Below are 17413 nucleotides of genomic sequence, written 5' to 3'. Positions count from 1 at the left end.
ACTCTTTTGGGAAAATACCTAGAAGGGGAACAGCTGGGTTAAATGGAACCAGTAGTTCTACTTTTTTGAAGAATCCCCATACTGACTTCCACAGTGGTTGTATGGTTTACCTTCCCACTAGCAATGGAGAAGGGTTCCTTTTTTCCCCACAGCATTGCCAGCATTTGCTATCAGTTGAATTTTTTTATATCCTTTTATTGGTACATTTTAGGTGTACAATATAATGTCATTCATCATTGGAGATATGCACCTTTATGTACTCTCTTGGCTCTTATTTTTTCCCACTTTCCCTGCTCTCCCTTCAACCCCTCCATCCCTCCCTATTTACAAAGACTTTGTTTCCTTTTTTCATTTTCTCATATTAATTCCATTCCCTTCTTTCCTTTCCCCTACCCCTCCGACTTCCCCTTCCCATTTGCCCCTTTTCTTCCTATTTCACATTATCTATTATACCTTTTACTCCTATTTACATTTTCAGTTTCTCACACTAGAGAAACTGTTCGGTATTTACACATGTGTGTCCTATTTATTTCACTTAAGAGTATTGCCTCAATGTGAATCCGTTTAGCAATAAATGTCTAATTTTTCATTTTTTATGGCTGAGTAGTACTCCATTTTATAAAAAACCCCACATTTTCTTGATCCAGTCTCCAGTTGATGGGCATTTGCGCTGTTTCCAAGTTTTAGCTATTACAAACTGTACTGCTATGAACATGGGTACACATATATGACTGTGGTTTGATTCTTTTAATTCTTTGGAGAAGATCCCCAGCAGGGTCAAATGGGACTTCCAGTCCTAGTTCTCTGAGGTATCTCCATACTGATTTCCACAGTGGTTGCACCAGTCTACACTCCCACCAGCAGTGGAGCAGTGTTCCTCTTTCCCCACAGCCCCGCCAGCATTTGTTATTGTTTGATTTCATGATAGCAGCCATTCTTTTGGAGTGAGGTGAAATCTCAGCATTGTTTTCATTTGCATCTCTCGAATGACCAGTGATGTTGAACATTTTTTTCATATGTTTATTTGCCATTTCTACTTCTTTGCGTGAGAAATGTCTTTTCATTTCAGATGCCCATTTTTGTATTGGGTCTTTAAATTTGGGAGGTCTGATTTTTTTAAGTTCTTTATAGATTCTAGATAGTAGACCTTTGTCTGAGAGACCGCTGGTAAAAATTTTTTCCCACATTGTGGGTTGTCTCTTCACACTGCTGGTGGTTTCTCTTGCTGTGTAGAAGGTTTTTAGTAAGAAGAGATCCTACTGGTTGATTGTTTGTGCTAGTTCACGGGCAACTGAGATTTTGTTTATAAAGTCTTTTCCTACCCCAATGTCATCAAGATTTCGACCTAACTTGTTCAAGCCGGTTCAGGGTTTCTGTTTTTATATTTAGATCTTTAATCCATTTCAATTTTACTTTAGTGCATGGTGAGAGATATAGGTCTAGTTTTAGTCTTTGGCAAGTTGAAACCCAATTTTTCCAGCACCATTTATGAAAGAGGCTATCTTTCCTCCATCGAGGGTATTTGGCTCCTTTGTCAAAGATGATGATGAGTGTGTCTGGCGTTGTTTCTGCATCTTCTAATCTGTTCCACTGGTCCTTAGGTCTGTTTCTTTGCCAGAACCATGCTGTTTTTATCACAGTAGCTTTGTAGTATAGTTTCAAGTTGGGGGTTCTGATACCCCCTGGCATGTCTCTGTTACCTAGAATTGCTTTTGCTATTCTGGGTCTCTTCTTCCAAATGAATTTTTGGATTGTTTTCTCAAGGTCTATGAAGTATGCTGCTGAGATTTCAATTGGAATTGCATTGAATCTATATAGCAATTTTGGAGGTATGGCCATTTTCACTATGTTGATCTTTCCAACCCAGGAACAAGGGATGTCTTTCTGATATCCCCTTCAATCTCTTTTTTCAAAGTGCTATAGTTTTCAGAGGAGAGGTCTTTGATTTATTTTGTTAGGTTGATTCCTGGGTATTTCAGTTTTTTGGATGCTATTGTGAAAGGAATCATTTGCCCTATTTCTCTCTCAGTGAGTCTGTTGTTTGTGTAGAGGAATGCTATTGATTTTTCTGTGTTGACCTTGTATCCAGCTACTTTACTGAATTTGGTTATTAAGTCTAGAAGACTTTTGGTGGAGTTCTTGGGTCTTCTATATAGAGTGTCATGTCATCTGCAAATAATGACAATTTGACTTCTTCATTTCCTATTTTTATTCCTTTTATTTTTTTCTCTTGTCTAATTGCCGTGGCTAATGTTTCCAGAACTATATTGAACAAGAGTGGTGATAGTGGACATCCGTCTTGTTCCTGATTTTAGTGTGAAGGCTTTCAGTTTTTGACCATATGATATTGGCTGTTGGGTTTTCATAGATAGCTTTTATCAGATTGAGGTAGAGACCATCTATTCCAATTTTTTGTAGGGTTTTTATCATAAATGCATGTTGGATTTTGTCAAATGCTTTTTCTGTGTCTATTCAGATGATCATATGGTTTTTGTCCTTGGCACTATTGATATAGTGTATTACATTGATTGATTTGCGTATGTTGAACCATCCCTGCATCCCTGGGATGAATCCCACTTGATCAGGGTGTATGATCTTCTTGAAGATCTTCTGCATTCTATTTGCCAGTATCTTATTAAGGATTTTTGCATCTTATGTTCATTAGTGAGATTGGCCTACAGTTCTCTTTTTCGGTTGGGCCTTTCTCTGCTTTGGGGATCAAGGTGATGCTTGCTTCCAGGAATGATTTCATGAGTATTGCTTCCCTTTCAGTTTCGTTGAAGAGTTTAAACAGTAGTGTCAGTAGTTCCTCTCTAAATGTATTGTAGAATTCAGCGGTGAAGCCCTCAGGACCCGGGCTTTTCTTAGTTGTTAAGTTTTTAATTACATTTTCAATTTCATTGGTTGATATTGAGTTGTTTAGAATTTTTAGGTCTTCTTCATTCAACTTTGGTGATTCATATGTATCTAGGAATCTGTCCATTTCTTCTGTGTTGTCCATCTTATTGGCATGTAGGTTCTGGAAGTAGGTATTTATGATTCTCTGGATTTCTGCTAGGTCTGTTGTAATTTCACCCTTTTCATTCCTAATTGCATGGATTTGGGCCTTTTCTTTCCTTTTTCTGAAAAGGTTGGCTAAGGGTTTGTCAATTTTGTTTATTCCTTGGAAGAACCAACTCTTGGCTTCATTGATATTTTGTATTGTTTTCTTCATCTTCATTGCATTGATTTCTGCCCTGATCTTTATAATTTCCTTGATTGTATGAGCTTTGGGTTTGTCCTGCTCTTCTCTTTCTAGAAGCTTGAGGTTCAGCATCAGGTTGTTTAATTGGACTCGCTCTGTTTTCCTAATATGAGTATTCACTGCTATGAATTTCCCTCATAAGACTGCTTTCGTTGTGTCCCATAGATTCCGATATGTTGTGTTGTCACTGTCCTTTATTTGCAGGAACTGTCTGATTTCTTCTTTAATTTCCTGTGTGACCCATTGGTTATTCAGAAGTGTGTTGTTCAATTTCCATGTGTTTATGAAGTTTTTGCACTTTCTTTTGCTATTGATCTCCAATTTCATCTCACTATGGTCTGATAATATACAGGGGATAACTTCAGTTCCTTTGCACTTACCTAAATATGTTGTATGAGTGAGTATATGGTCTGTTTTGGAGAACGACCCATGTACAGCTGAAAAGAATGTGTATTCTGATTTTGTGGGGTGAAACACTCTGTAAACATCTGTTCATATGTTCAAGAGTTTGATTGAGTTCTAGTATTTTGTTGCTTGTTTTTTGCCTAGTTGATTTATCTATTTGTGACAGTGGGGTATTGAGGTCCCCTACTACTATTGTATCACTGCTTATATGGTTTTTCATGTCCCTTAGTATTTATTTTGTATAGTTGGGCGCACTAGTGTTTGATGCATAGATATTTATGATTGTCATCTCTTCCTGTTGGATTGTTCCCTTTACAAGGATATAGTGTCCTTCTTTGTCTCTCTTAATAAGTGTGGGTTTGAAATCCACTTGGTCTGCAAAGATTATAGCTACTCCTGTTTTTTTTCATTCCCGTCGCATGGAGTATTGTTTTCCACCCTTCAACTTTCAGTCTTTGAGTTTCTTTTTTGAATTAAGTGTGTTTCTTGTATGCAGCATATTGTTGGATCTTGGTTTTTCATCCATTCTGCTAGCCTATTTCTTTGGATTGGTGAGTGGAGACCATTAACATTGATGGTTAGAGCTGGTCCCAGCACCCGGAAGGAAGCTCCCCCTGCCGCCATCCCACGCTCCTAGGGCACAGAGGCTGAGCCAGTCCCAGCACTCAGAAGGAAGCTCCCCGACCGCCATCCCGAGCTCCTAGGACAGAGAGGCCAAGCCAGTCCCAGCACCCGGAAGGAGGCTCCCCCACCGCCATCCTATACTCCTAGGTCAGAGAAGCTGAGCCCGTCCCAGCACCTGGAAGGAAGCTCCCCCACCACCATCTCAAGCTCCTAGTGCAGAGAAGGTGAGCTGCATGGGCGCCAGAAGCACCCCCCACACACACACCCGTGGAAATGAGAAGACACATAAACAAGCCTCAAAAACAGACTTCTGGATCACCTATGGCAACCCCAAAGCAAAAAGAGATGGAACAATCTGATACTCAACCACCTGGACTCTCTGAACTGCCAACAAAAGAGGATCTGGGAAAAATGAAATCAGAAATAATTACTCAGATAACAGCAAAGATTTTGCTCATGGTGCAAGACATGATTAATAAATCTAGAGAGGACACAGATAAAATAGAGGATCTGAGGAACATGATGGAATCCCAACGTAGGAAACAAATGGAATCCATAAAACAGATGGAAACAGATTTCCAGGAGATTAAAAACTCCATCAAAAGTCTGCGCAGCAGAATGAACCAATGTGAGGAGAGAATTTCACATATAGAAGATAAGATTGCAATTAGTGACCTGGAAAAGAAAAATTGCTTTAAAATTGTAAGGGAACATGAGAAAACAATCCAGCAGCTGCTAGACGATGCAAAGAAGAATAACATAAGACTGATTGGAGTCAATGAAGAAACAGGAGAGAGTGCAGATGACATAAAAAAAAACTGTTCACAGAAGTGATCCAGAAACCTTTCCAAGGAGGGGAAAAGAACTTGACATACAGATAAGTGAGGCACATAGGACTCCAGCTAGCCTTGATCAAAAAAAATCTACACAATAGGCATATAATAGTTAGGATTCCAGAAGTCCAACAGAAGAACAAAATTCTACAAGCAGTGAGAGAAAGAAACAAATCACATTCAAAGGAAAGCCCATCAGAATCACAGCAGACTTCTCAATGCAAACCCTCAAGGCAAGCAGAGCTTGGAGTGATGTATTTCAAGCCCTAAAGGAAAACAGCCTCCAGCCCAAATTCATGTACCCTGCAAAACTATCTTTCAAAATTGATGGAGAAATAAGATACTTTCATGATAAAGAGCACCTTAGGAACTTCATGAATACCAAACCAGCACTCCAAAATAATTTAGACAATACCCTAGGAAAAGACAATGAGGATCACAACCCCAGGAAACCCAGCAGAATGAATCCATTGGGCATGACAAATTAAACGCAAAGGGGGAGAATCCAACAAAAAGAAAAAGTCATGACAAGGCTTTTAAAACTTCTAACTTCATCTCCCTAATGAGTGTATAATTCAATCTTGTTATTGTACTGATTAGTATTTTTCTTATTCTAGAGTTGCACACCTTTCCTTGTGCTATACTGGCTATTTATCATCTTATGTCTACGTTTTCATTGGGTTGTCTATTAATGAGCTCTAAGAATTCTTTATATATTCTGATCATAGGTTATATGCATTGTAAATATGGTCTGTTTAAGGACTACTTTTCATTTTAATGATATCATTTAAAGTTCTAAATTTTGATGGAATCTCATTTATCAATTTTTTTCTTTTATACATCATGTCTTTTGTATCCTAGGTAGTTCTTGCCTACCCTGAATTCATAAACATTTTCCCTTATAATTTCTTCTTAAAGTTTTATACTTTTAGGCTTTTTTATTTAGGTTCATAGATACCTTCAAGTTATTTTCATGTATGGAAAAAAAGGGTTGAGGTTAATTTTTTATATACAGATACCAGGTGTTCTAGTGCTGTTTGCTGAAAACACTATATCTTCCTTGGCTCTTGAATTGAGTTTATATTCTATAAAATGCTGATGTTAGATAATCTTTCAAAACTCAGTGGACCATATATGTGTGGTTCTATTTCTAGATTCTCTGTTTTATTCCAATGATCTATATGTCTTTCCTTACACCAACACTGCCTTGATTACTGTAGCTTTAGAAGAAGCCTTAAAATTAGGTACTAAACGTCTTCCAACACTTTTTTTTTTACTTTTCTAGGCCCTTTGTACTCCTACATAACTTTTAAATTTCAATATCCAGTTCTTCATTTATAGCAAGTATACACAGACCTGAATTTTTATATATACCTTGTGTTTTCTAATCCTACTAAATTCAAATACAAGTTCTAGGGGCTCCTAGAGATTTCTTAGTATTTTCTCTGTAGATGATCATTTCATCTACATATAAAGATTTTGCTTTTCCTTTGCCAATCCTGTCCTAATTGTGTCATTTTATTGCCAGACTATTTTGGTGGGGCCTAGGTTTCAAAGTTTAATGGACAGATAAAGTAAGCATATCTGCCTTTGTTCCCCACCTTAAGGAGAAAGCATTGTATGTTCTCCATTCATATAAGGCGTTCTTACTGGAAGTATGGAGTACATGTCTTTAATCTGTTGAGAAGGTTCTGTTCTACTTCTAGTCTCTTGATAGCTTTTACCATGAACAGCTGTAGAATTTAGTCCAATACTTTTTCTCCAACTAGTGACAGGATCATATGGCTTTTTCCTTTCCTCTGTTAAAATGATGACTTTTGGGGGTGGATCTTCCAATGCTGAACCAACACTGCCATCCCTATAAGAAAACCACTTTCTACATCCTGCCAGATCTGACTTCTAATAGTTTGTTTTGTTAAACAAATTTCTATCTATGTTCATACTTTTTTCTTCTATTATCTTTATCCAGTTTCAGGATTAGCACAATGTTGATTTCCTAAAATGAGAAGAGAAGTGTTCCTTCTTTTTTCTGCTTTAATTGTTTGATATAATTTATCAGTTAAAATGTTTATGAGCCTACTGTTGTCATATAGGTAGGTTTTCAAGCTAGGAGTATACTTTCTTTAATAGGTGCTATTCAAATTTTATATTTCCTCCAGAGTTAGTTTCATTAATTTGTCTTCCAAGGTACTTCTTAGAAATTGTCAAATTTATTTCAAAAAAGATTTGTGTAATATGCTTTCTATATCCTTTTAAATTCTGTAAAATCTGTGGTAATGTCTCCTAGATCTTGATATTGTAATTTAAAAAATGTATAATTGATATTGTGTAACAGGAAGAAAAGGTCTATAGGTGCAGGGGAAGTGGGAGGGATAGGGGAAAGGAAAAAAGGGAAAAGAAAAAATATGAGAAAAGGAAAAAAATGGAAACAAAGCCTTTACAAATAGGGAAAGGTGGAGGGGGTGAATGGAGGGCAGGGGAAGTGGAAAAAATAAGAACCAAGATACTCATGTAATGGTACGAGATCCCAATGATGACTGTAACTCTTTTATACCTAAAATGTACCAATAAACTTAATGGGTAAAAAAAAAATTTGTCTTCCAAGGTACTTCTTAGATGTTGTCAAATTTATTTCAAAAAAGATTTTTGTAATATACTTTCTATATCCTTTTAAACTCTGTAAAATCTGTGGTAATGTCCCCTAGATCGTAATATTGTAATTTTAAAAATGTATAATCGATATTGTGTAATAGGAAGAAAAGGTCTATAGGAGCAGGGGAAGTGGGAGGGGTAGGGGAAAGGAAGAAAGGAAAAAAAATGGAAACAAAATTTTTGCAAATAGGGCAAGGTGGGGTTGTGATAGGAGGGCAGGGGAATGGGGAAGAAAAATAAGAATCAAGATACTCATGTAATGGTACAAGATCCCAATGATGAATGTAACTGTATTTTATACCGAAAATATACCAGTAAACTTAATGGGAAAAAAAAATTGATGGTTATAACTGATACATCTTGAGTTATCATTGTCATGACTTTTTCTTTTTGTTGGATCCTCCCCCTTTGCTTTTAATTTCTTGTCGTGCCCACTGGATTCATTCTGCTGGGCTTCCTGGGGTTGTGATCCTTGTTGTGTTTTCCTAGGATTTTGTCTAAAATTTTTTGAAGTGCTGGTTTGGTATTCATGAAATTCCTAAGGTGCTCTTTGTCATGAAAGTATCGTATTTTACCATCAATTTTGAAAGATAGTTTTGCAGGGCACATCAATCTGGATTGGAGGTTGTTTGCCTTTAGGGCTTGAAACACATCACTCCAAGCTCTTCTTGCCATGAGGGTTTGCATTGAGAAGTCTGCTGTGATTCTGATGGGCTTTCCTTTGAATGTGATTTGTTTCTTTTCTCTCACTGCTTGTAGAATTTTGTTCTTCTGTTGGATTTCTGGAATCCTAACTATTATATGCCTATGTGTAGATTTTTTTTGATCAAGGCTAGTTGGAGTCCTATATGCCTTGCTTATCTGTATGTCAAATTCTTTTCCCCTCCTTGGGAAGTTTTCTGCCATCACTTCTGTGAATAGGCTTTTTTATGTCATCTGCACTCTCTCCTGTTTCTTCATTGACTCCAATCAGTCTTATGTTATTTTTCTTTGCATCATCTAGCATCTGCTGGATTGACTTCTTGTGGTCCTTTACAATTTTAAAGAATTTTATCAGTTGATTTCTTGATGATAGCCATGCCTTCTGGAGTGAGATGGAATCTCAGTGTTGTGTTATTTGTCGTTTCTGGAACAACCAGTGATGTTGAACATTTTTTCATATATTTATTTGCTGTTTGTACTTCATCTGAGAAATGTCTATTCATTTCAAATTCCCAGCTTTTGATTTGGTCTTTGAATTTGGAGTTCTGATTATTTTTAGTTCTTTTTATATTCTAGATGTTAGTCCTTTTGTCTGAGGAGTAGCTGGTAAATTTTTTACCCATTCTGTGGATTGTCCTTTTACTGTTTGGGTGCTTTCCTTTGCTCTGCAAAGGAATTAATTTGATGTGATCCTGGTTGTTGATTGTAATATTTCCCATGCAATCAGGGTTTTATTCATAAAGTCTTTCCCTGTGCCTATGTCTTCTAGTGTTTTGCCTATTCTACCTTCCAACAGATTTAGAGTTTCTGTTTTAATATTTAGATCTTTGATCCATTTCGATTTTAGTTTCCTGCATAGTAAGAGATAATGGGTCTAGCTTTAATCTTTGGCAAGTAGAAACCCAGTTTTCCTAGAGGCTATCTTTCTTCCAGTGATGGTGTTTGGTCCCTTTGTTAAAGATAAGGTGGCTGAGTGTACTTAGAGTTGTTTCTGCATCTTCCGATCTGTTCCGTTGATCATCAGATCTGGTTTTTTGCCAGTACCATGCTGTTTTATCATGGTAGCTTTGTAGTATAATTTCAAATCAGGACTTGTGATGCCCCCCGTCTTGTTCCCCAGAATTGCTTTTGTGATTCTAGGTCTCTTCTGGTTTTGTAGGAATTTTAGGATTGTTTTCTCTCGTTCTGTGAGGTATGTATGCTATTGGTATTTTTATCAGGATTGCACTAAATCTATGTAACAGTGTTGGAAGTTGGCAATTTTCACTATATTGGTTCTGCCTATTCAAGAACAAGGGATATCTTTTCATTTTCTGATATCCTGTTTGATCTCCTTTTCAGAATACTGTAGTTTTCAATGTATAAATCTTTCACTTCCTTTGTCAGTTAAATGTTTTTGTATTTTCCTCATACTCCACATCAATTTGTACTGCATATGCCTGTTAAAATCATTTTCCTTAGGGCCGGGGATTTAGGCTCAGTGGTTTCGCCACCTGCTGTGCAAGCGCAAGGACCCGAGTTCAATCCCCAGTACCAAAAAAACCACATTTTCCTTAAACTCTGTAAAATCATTTTTCAAGCTTAAGAACTAACAGTGTCCCCCACTTCTAATAGTATTCTTCTCTTCTGTTTTTCTACTCTCTTTCATGCCTAGACATTTGACATTAAAGAAGCTAGACATGTGCTTGTCTTGAGCAAATCTGTGACTCTTCAGGCATGATATATCTTTAAAATATTCTATAGATAAATCTACAGAAACAACTAATATCTCTTCATTAAAATGATTAACACTTTCAATTATGAACATAGATTCATTTATAGATCTTTTGAGTACAGATGGTAGTATTTGTTTCTAAGCATAATGTAGTTTTTCCTTGAAATCTGTAGTTAATGATTCTCTCTCCTCTCTCCCCCCTCCCCCTCTCCCTCCCCTTCTCTCTTTCCCTCTCCCTCTCTCCAGACTTGAACATGACAAGCAGACTTGGGAGTCCAAGGCCCAGACAGAGATCCAGCATCAACAGAAAGTCTGTGATTCTGTACAGGGGGAAAACAGAGAACTTTCATCTCAGCTAGAAGAAATTCGACACCTGTACCATAATTCTCAGAATGAATTAGCTAAGTTGGAGTCAGAGCTTAAGATTCTCAGAGACCAATCGTCTGATTTAAATGACTCTTTAGAAAAATGTAAGCAACATAAAGAAAAATTGGAAGGGATAATAAAGCAGCAGGAAGCTGATATCCAAAACTATAAGTTCAGTTATGAACAGCTAGAGACTGATCTTCAAGCCTCCAGAGAACTGACCAGTAGGTTACATGAAGAAATAAGTATGAAAGACCAGAAGATTATAAACCTGCTCTCTAGTAAGGAAGAGGCAATCCAAGTAGCCATAGCTGAACTGCATCAGGAACATGATAAAGAAATTAAAGAACTGGAAAACCTACTGTCCCAAGAGGAGAATATTTTCTTAGAAAAAGAAAATAAGAAAGCTGTTTACAAAACCAATCCACTTATGGAAACACTGAAAACCATCAAAAAGGAAAACATTCAGCAGAAGGCACAGTTGAATTCCTTTGTTAAATCCATGTCTTCTCTCCAGAATGATCGAGACCGCATAGTAAGTGACTATCAACAGCTGGAAGAGCGCCATCTCACTATAATCTTGGAGAAAGACCAACTCATCCAAGACGCTGCTGCTGAGAATAATAGGCTCAAGGAAGAAATCCGAGGCTTGAGAAGTCGTATGGATGATCTCAATTCTGAGAATGCCAAGCTGGATGCAGAACTAATCCAATATAGGGAAGACCTGAACCAAGTGATATCAATAAAAGACTGTCAGCAAAAGCAACTCCTTGAAGGTCAACTGCAGCAAAATAAGGAGCTGAAAAATGAATGCGCTAAATTAGAAGAAAAGCTGAAGGAGTCTGAGCAAGCAAAGGAGGGTCTACTGAGGTCCTGTGGTGCCCTCCAAGAAGAGAAACAAGGTTTATCTAAAGAGATTGAGAACTTGAAAGTGTCCATAACCCAACTAAAAGGACAAGTGACAGCCTTGCAAGAAGAAGGTACTTTAGGTATCTATCATGCCCAGTTAAAAGTAAAAGAAGATGAGGTTCAGAGGTTAAGTACAATGCTTTCTTCCTCTCAGAAGAGAATTGCAGAACTAGAAAAAGAATTGGTTTCTGTTCAAAAGGAAGCTACCAGAAAGGTAGGTGAAATTGAAGATAAACTGAAGAAGGAATTAAAGCATCTTCATCATGATGCAGGGATAATGCGAAATGAAACTGAAACAGCAGAAGAGAGGGTGGCAGAGCTAGCAAGAGATCTGGTGGAGATGGAACAGAAATTGCTCATGGTCACCAAAGAAAATAAAGATCTTACAGCACAAATTCAGTCTTTTGGAAGGTCTATGAGTTCCTTGCAAGATAGTAGGGATCATGCCAATGAAGAACTTGATAAACTAAAAAGGAAATACAATGCCAGTCTGAAGGAATTGGCCCAGCTGAGAGAACAAAAAGACTCTTTAACCAGAGACAGCACCTTTTCAGTGAACGGCTCTGAGGATCCCAGCTTATCTCGCCTTGAGAAACTTAACCAGCAGCTCATATCCAAAGATGAGCAACTGCTTCACTTGTCCTCACAATTAGAAGATTCTTACAACCAAATGCAGTCCTTTTCCAAGGCTATGGCCAGTCTACAGACTGAGAGAGATCATCTGTGGAATGAGCTGGAAAAATTCCGGAAAATAGAGGAAGGAAAGCAGAGATCTACAGCTCAGCAGCCAGTCTTCAGCCCAGCTGAAGTACAGAGTTTGAAAAAATCGATGTCTTCACTCCAGAATGACAGGGACCGACTAGTGAGTGTCTAGTTTTCTCCTTCAGATCTGTTTAAGAGTCTTGCTTTATACTGATTTTTATTTTTATTTTTATTTTTATTTTTTTCTCTATCAGAGATCAAACTCAGGACCTTGCACTTTCAAGGCAGGTGTGGAGGGCACCACTGAGCTAAATCCCTGGCCTGATTTTTTTTTTTTTTTCTGTAGGAAAGGATAAACAGTTTTACATTTATTGTCTAGACACTCAGAGCCAGTGTTACACATTGTACACATTCTCTTTGATCTTAGAGAAATGCAGAAACATTTTACCATTAGCATTTTTTTAAAATGAAAATTTTCCTTTACTTGCCCAAAACTCTTCATTGGCTTTAGGGGGATTAAGAGATGGAGAGCTGTTTTATATGGTTTTATACACCCATGAAAAAATATGTAAATCATTCTAGAATTTGCCATACTTTAATTGAAAGAAACTTTGGTGCCTTCTCACAGCAATAGTTTGGCAGTTGGGGTAGAAATCTGGGGTTCAAGGGCTCATCTCATCTCAAAACTGTAACTCAACCGTAATTTGTCAAAAAAAATGTTGTGTAAAAAGGGTTAATTAAAATGTTTAGTGATTAGTAATATGAGCAAAACCATTCTTTTTTCAAGCAAAACCCATTCCTTTTAATACTCAACTCTTCACTCTTAGAAAAAACCAAGGAGGCGCCGGGCATGGCAATGCATTCCTGTAATCCCAGCACCCAGGAGGCTGAGGTAGAAGGATTGCTGTGAGTTTGAGGCCGGCCTGGGCTACATAATGAGTTCAGAGCAAGCCTGAAAAGCTAAGGAGTATCTCTAACACTGACATTTTGCTGCTTTGTATAAGATCCAAATGTTTAATCCAGGTTTTTATTCCCTAAAAACTTCCAGGTCAAGATTCAGAGGAACTGTATGAGGCAAACCAAGTTGTCATGGGCTTCTAGTAGGTAACGTTACTGTCTTGAATTTCATGACAGTCTCTTAGCTCTGTCACGGTCATGTACTTCTTAGAAAAATAAGCCAAATAGGAAATACACTGAGCTTAAGGCCAGATTTTCCTTTAAAATGAGAGCCATGCCCAGAATGAAAATTCTAGTTAAGATTAGCCATAGTGAAAAGATCCTTTTCCCTAACTATAGAGTCATGTGCAGGTTTTTCCTTTTCATTGTAGGTAATTTTTTATTCCTGTTGTGCTTTATATTTACAGATAATCTTTTCTTTTTCATAATCTGAATAAAGACTCCTTTTTCAAGAAAGGCTTTGACATCAATGCAATTTTTTGGTTGATTGTTTATATTTTGAAAATTGAATTCAGCTAGCTTTGTCCTATGAGCTTGGCCTTTTGTCAGAACTTTCAGAATGCAGATGCAAAAGGTCCTCTTCACCAGGACAGCGTAGCCCTCAGAGCCATAATGTATGGTATGATGATACTGATTATCTTCTAAGTCAGATCCTTTTTCCTGGAGTTATTAGGATGGATTCTAAATTAATGGACTATGTTTTGTTCAGTGAATTGCTTTAATAGTCTTGTCTGTTGTACAAACTGGTCACTAACCTTTTTATCTCTGAACCCCAGTTCCATGTTTTATCTTCTGGTTCAATAACTAGCCAGTTTTTTAGAAAAAATTAATTTCATGTTCCCATAACTCCTCTGTTCTCTAAGACTCCTAAATATTTATGATTTTATTTCATTTAACCATCAAGATCTGACACAGTTTTCTGATGATCTAATCTGAGAATAAATAGACTTGAAGACTGAATGGACTACATAAATAAAGAGTTTTGCTTTAAATGAAAACAAAAATATATTTTTGGTTTTGGCTAAAAATAAACATGTACACATTTAATTAGTCACTAAATTTTACAGTATTTGGTAGGAAAAGCTAAGAGAAGCACCATCAACCCTGTTGTTTCTTCTCCTAAGGCAATTTGCTTTGAACCCTCTACCTGAATTCTTTGGTATTTAATATCCATATATCACACTCACACAGTATTGTATTTTGGCTTTTCAATGGTATTAACTATTAACTTTCTTTATACTAATAAGTCTTAGTTCTCGTTATTCCCTCTGCTTCCACAACACCTATGCATGAAGCAGGCAACAGTGAGGTCTCCATAAGATAACTCTTCAACATGAAAATAGGAGCAAAAGTGGCTTTTAATGACGCTTGCAGCTCAGCAAGTGACTCCTGTCATCTTGAGAGCCCCAATAGAAGTTTGTGCTTCCTTACATACCTCTTTTTACATCTACAAAGCTTAATTCCATTGAAGTTTCCCTGGGAATATAGCAAGCAGGATTTACAAAAAGCAGAACAGTGAAGCGGGGAGAGCCTAGAGTTCTGGCAGGACTTTTGAGTCTGTTACTCTCCTTTGGTGAGAGATTATAGAAGTTGTCTTGGCTACTCAGGTATATTCTACAGAGCATAGTTACCTAGTTAACCCATAGTTATCTAATAACACAGTTTAAAATGTTGCCCAATTCCATATGGAGGGATGGTCTCCTTGCTCATGCACATTTTCAATACACAACTTTTTTCCCATTCTCCTGTTGCAATTCAATTTTTACTTTGGTTAAATCAGTTCAATATTTACATTTTTATGGGGCCGGGGATTTAGCTCAGTGGTTCAGCACCTGCCTCGCAAGTGCAAGGTCCTGAGTTTGATCCCCAGTACCAAAACCAAAAAATAAATAAATAAATAATTTTTAAAACCCCAAAAAACAAAAAAAGCTACATTTTTATGGCTACAAATGATATTAGAATTACGATGTGTTACTTCTGTTTTCCTCAACACCTTTTTGCATCTTTCCTAGAGTTGGTAACTGTGGGTTTTGTTGTTGTTATTACTTACTTAGTTTTCTTTATACTTACAGTGTAATTTAACCCCAGATTGACTTTTGTCGACATCTCCTCTCAAGATGTTTATTCCCATCAGTTTCACCTTTATGAAAAGTACTATTTTAGAATCTCTGATTTGCCCCTGTATGAACCAGTTGCCCTGTACTGTTAGACATACTGTTTATCCTGAATATTTTCTTTCACTTTTCCTATAATAACTCTCCTGTCTTCCTCTTGGTTTTGTACCATTGTTTTCATGAAACCTTTCAGTAGCTTCCTGATAAAATATACATGAGGTAAATTTATTGAAAATGTCATTGATAGTTTGACTGAGTATAGAATCCTAGGCTAAAAATACTTTCTCTTCAAAATTGTGAAGACATTGGATTATTGGCCACTAGCTTACATATGGTTCACAAATCTATAGCTATTATGATTCTTGACTTTTCGTGTATAATCTGTTTTTCTTTCCTTTCCTCTATCCCTTCTTCCTCCATTCTGAAATTTTACAATAATGTGATTTGGTGTGGATCTATTTTCCTTCATCCCACTGACTAGTTCTTTGAATCTAACAAGTCATACTTATCTTTGAAATTCTTTTAAACTGTTTTTTGGCCTCCTCCTACTCCTCTTCCTTCTCTTCTCTCCTCTGTTCTCCCCTTGAAAATTCTGTTGTTTAGAAATAGAAGCTCATGGATTTGTTCCCTGGTTTGCTTGCCTTTTCCATTTTTCTATATACTGCTAATATTTCTTCCACCTTCACATTTTGAACCCAAAATTGAAGTTTTTATTTTTGTTATCATGTTCTTAATTTTGAAGGAATTTTTTCTTTTCTTTTTCTTTCCTTGTCTCATAGATAGCTTTTGGGGGGAAGTGCAGGGTTTTGCTGTGTGCTTTGGGCTGGCCTTGAACTCGAATTTAACCAATCCTTTCTGCCTCTGCCTCCTGAACGCTGCGATTACAGGCACGCACCACCATTCTTGGCATTCTCATGGATAGATTTTCTAACTTCTTTCTACAAGGATAGTGGTGATAGTTTTGGAGTTTTTTGACATTTTCTTATGACACATTTTCTTTATAATGTTTTATTTCTGCTATAATGTTTTGTATTTCCAGTATTGTCTTAAGTTCTTCAGTATATTTTTCCCTTGTTAATATCTTCCAAATTTTCTTCTTCTAGTTGGCCCTTAATTAGACATTCTTTAGGTGATGGATAGTCTTTTTCTTTTATTTGCAGTACATAATGAACACATTCATCATGGGGGATTTGTATATGTACATAACACGTGTCAGTTCTTTTTTTTTTAATCCCTGTCCCATCCCCTCTCTTTAATGGTTCTCCCCCTCCCCATTTACAAAAGCTCTAGTTCCACTTTTTCTTCAATTCTTTTTTCCTTGAAATCCCTTTTCCTTTACTTCCCTTCCATCACCCTCCCCATCTCTTGTTCCCCTTCCCATTTGAACAAATCCTTCCTACTTCCTCATATCTGTCCTCTATTTTACTCATCATTCATACTTTGGATTTCTCACACAAGAAAAACAATGTGATATTTATTTATTCATTAATTTTATTGGTACACTTTTAATATATATAATGATCACATTCTTCATAATTTGTACCCGTACATAATATATCTTGATTCTTCTTTTTCTCTCCATTCCCTTTCCCTCTCTTCCCTTATTTACAAAAGCTTTGTTTCCATTTTTTCCATATGTTGTATTTTTTTCCTTTTCTCTTTCTTTTCTTCCCCCTTCCCCTTCCCTTGTCCCCTTCCCATTTGAACATTTTCTTCCTACTTCCAAATATCCTTCATTTTGGTCCTTATTTACACTTTTGGTTCTTATTTACACTTTTGGTTTCTTACACAAGAGAAACAATGTAATATTTAAACACGTGTGTCTCTTATTTCACTTGAGTATGGTCTCAAGATACATCCATTTTCCTACAAATGCTTCAGGTATATCCTCCTGTATGGCAAAGTAGTAACTCCATTGTATATAAATAACAAATTTTCTTTATCCATTCATCTTTTGGTGGGCATCTAGGCTAAGCTGTTTCCAAAATTTAGCTATTACAAATTGTGCTGCTATAAACATGGGTATGCATGGATCTCTGTGGTGTGATACTTTTAACTCTTTGAGGAAGATACCTAGAAGGGGAATAGCTAGGTCAGATGGAATCTCTAGCTTTAGTTTTTTGAGGAATCACCATATTAATTTCCTTATTGGTGGTACCAATTTACACTCCCACCAAACAATGGAAAAAGG

The 17413-nt window shown here is 36.8% G+C and overlaps 1 protein-coding gene across 12 annotated transcripts in view; it reads left to right on the top strand.

Annotated features, from left to right (window-relative positions):
- Window positions 1-17413, top strand: part of Golgb1 (golgin B1) — an 85639-nt gene that overhangs the window by 47128 nt on the left and 21098 nt on the right. For 11 of the 12 annotated variants that reach the window (XM_004835626.3, XM_004835628.3, XM_004835625.3 and 8 more), the window contains one exon: window positions 10421-12311. In XM_004835626.3, coding sequence (XP_004835683.2) covers window positions 10421-12311 — 1891 coding nt within the window. Of the gene's footprint in view, window positions 1-10420; window positions 12312-13199; window positions 13256-17413 lie in introns of all 12 variants that reach the window. The other variant, XM_021262894.2, reaches the window with a different exon arrangement.

The sequence above is a fragment of the Heterocephalus glaber genome, unplaced genomic scaffold, assembly GCF_053883595.1.
Source record: "Heterocephalus glaber isolate CG9 unplaced genomic scaffold, H.glaber_assembly_v1.0 deba00000122, whole genome shotgun sequence".
Classification (NCBI taxonomy): Eukaryota; Metazoa; Chordata; class Mammalia; order Rodentia; family Bathyergidae; genus Heterocephalus; species Heterocephalus glaber.
This window is presented reverse-complemented; position numbering and strand designations above follow the sequence as displayed.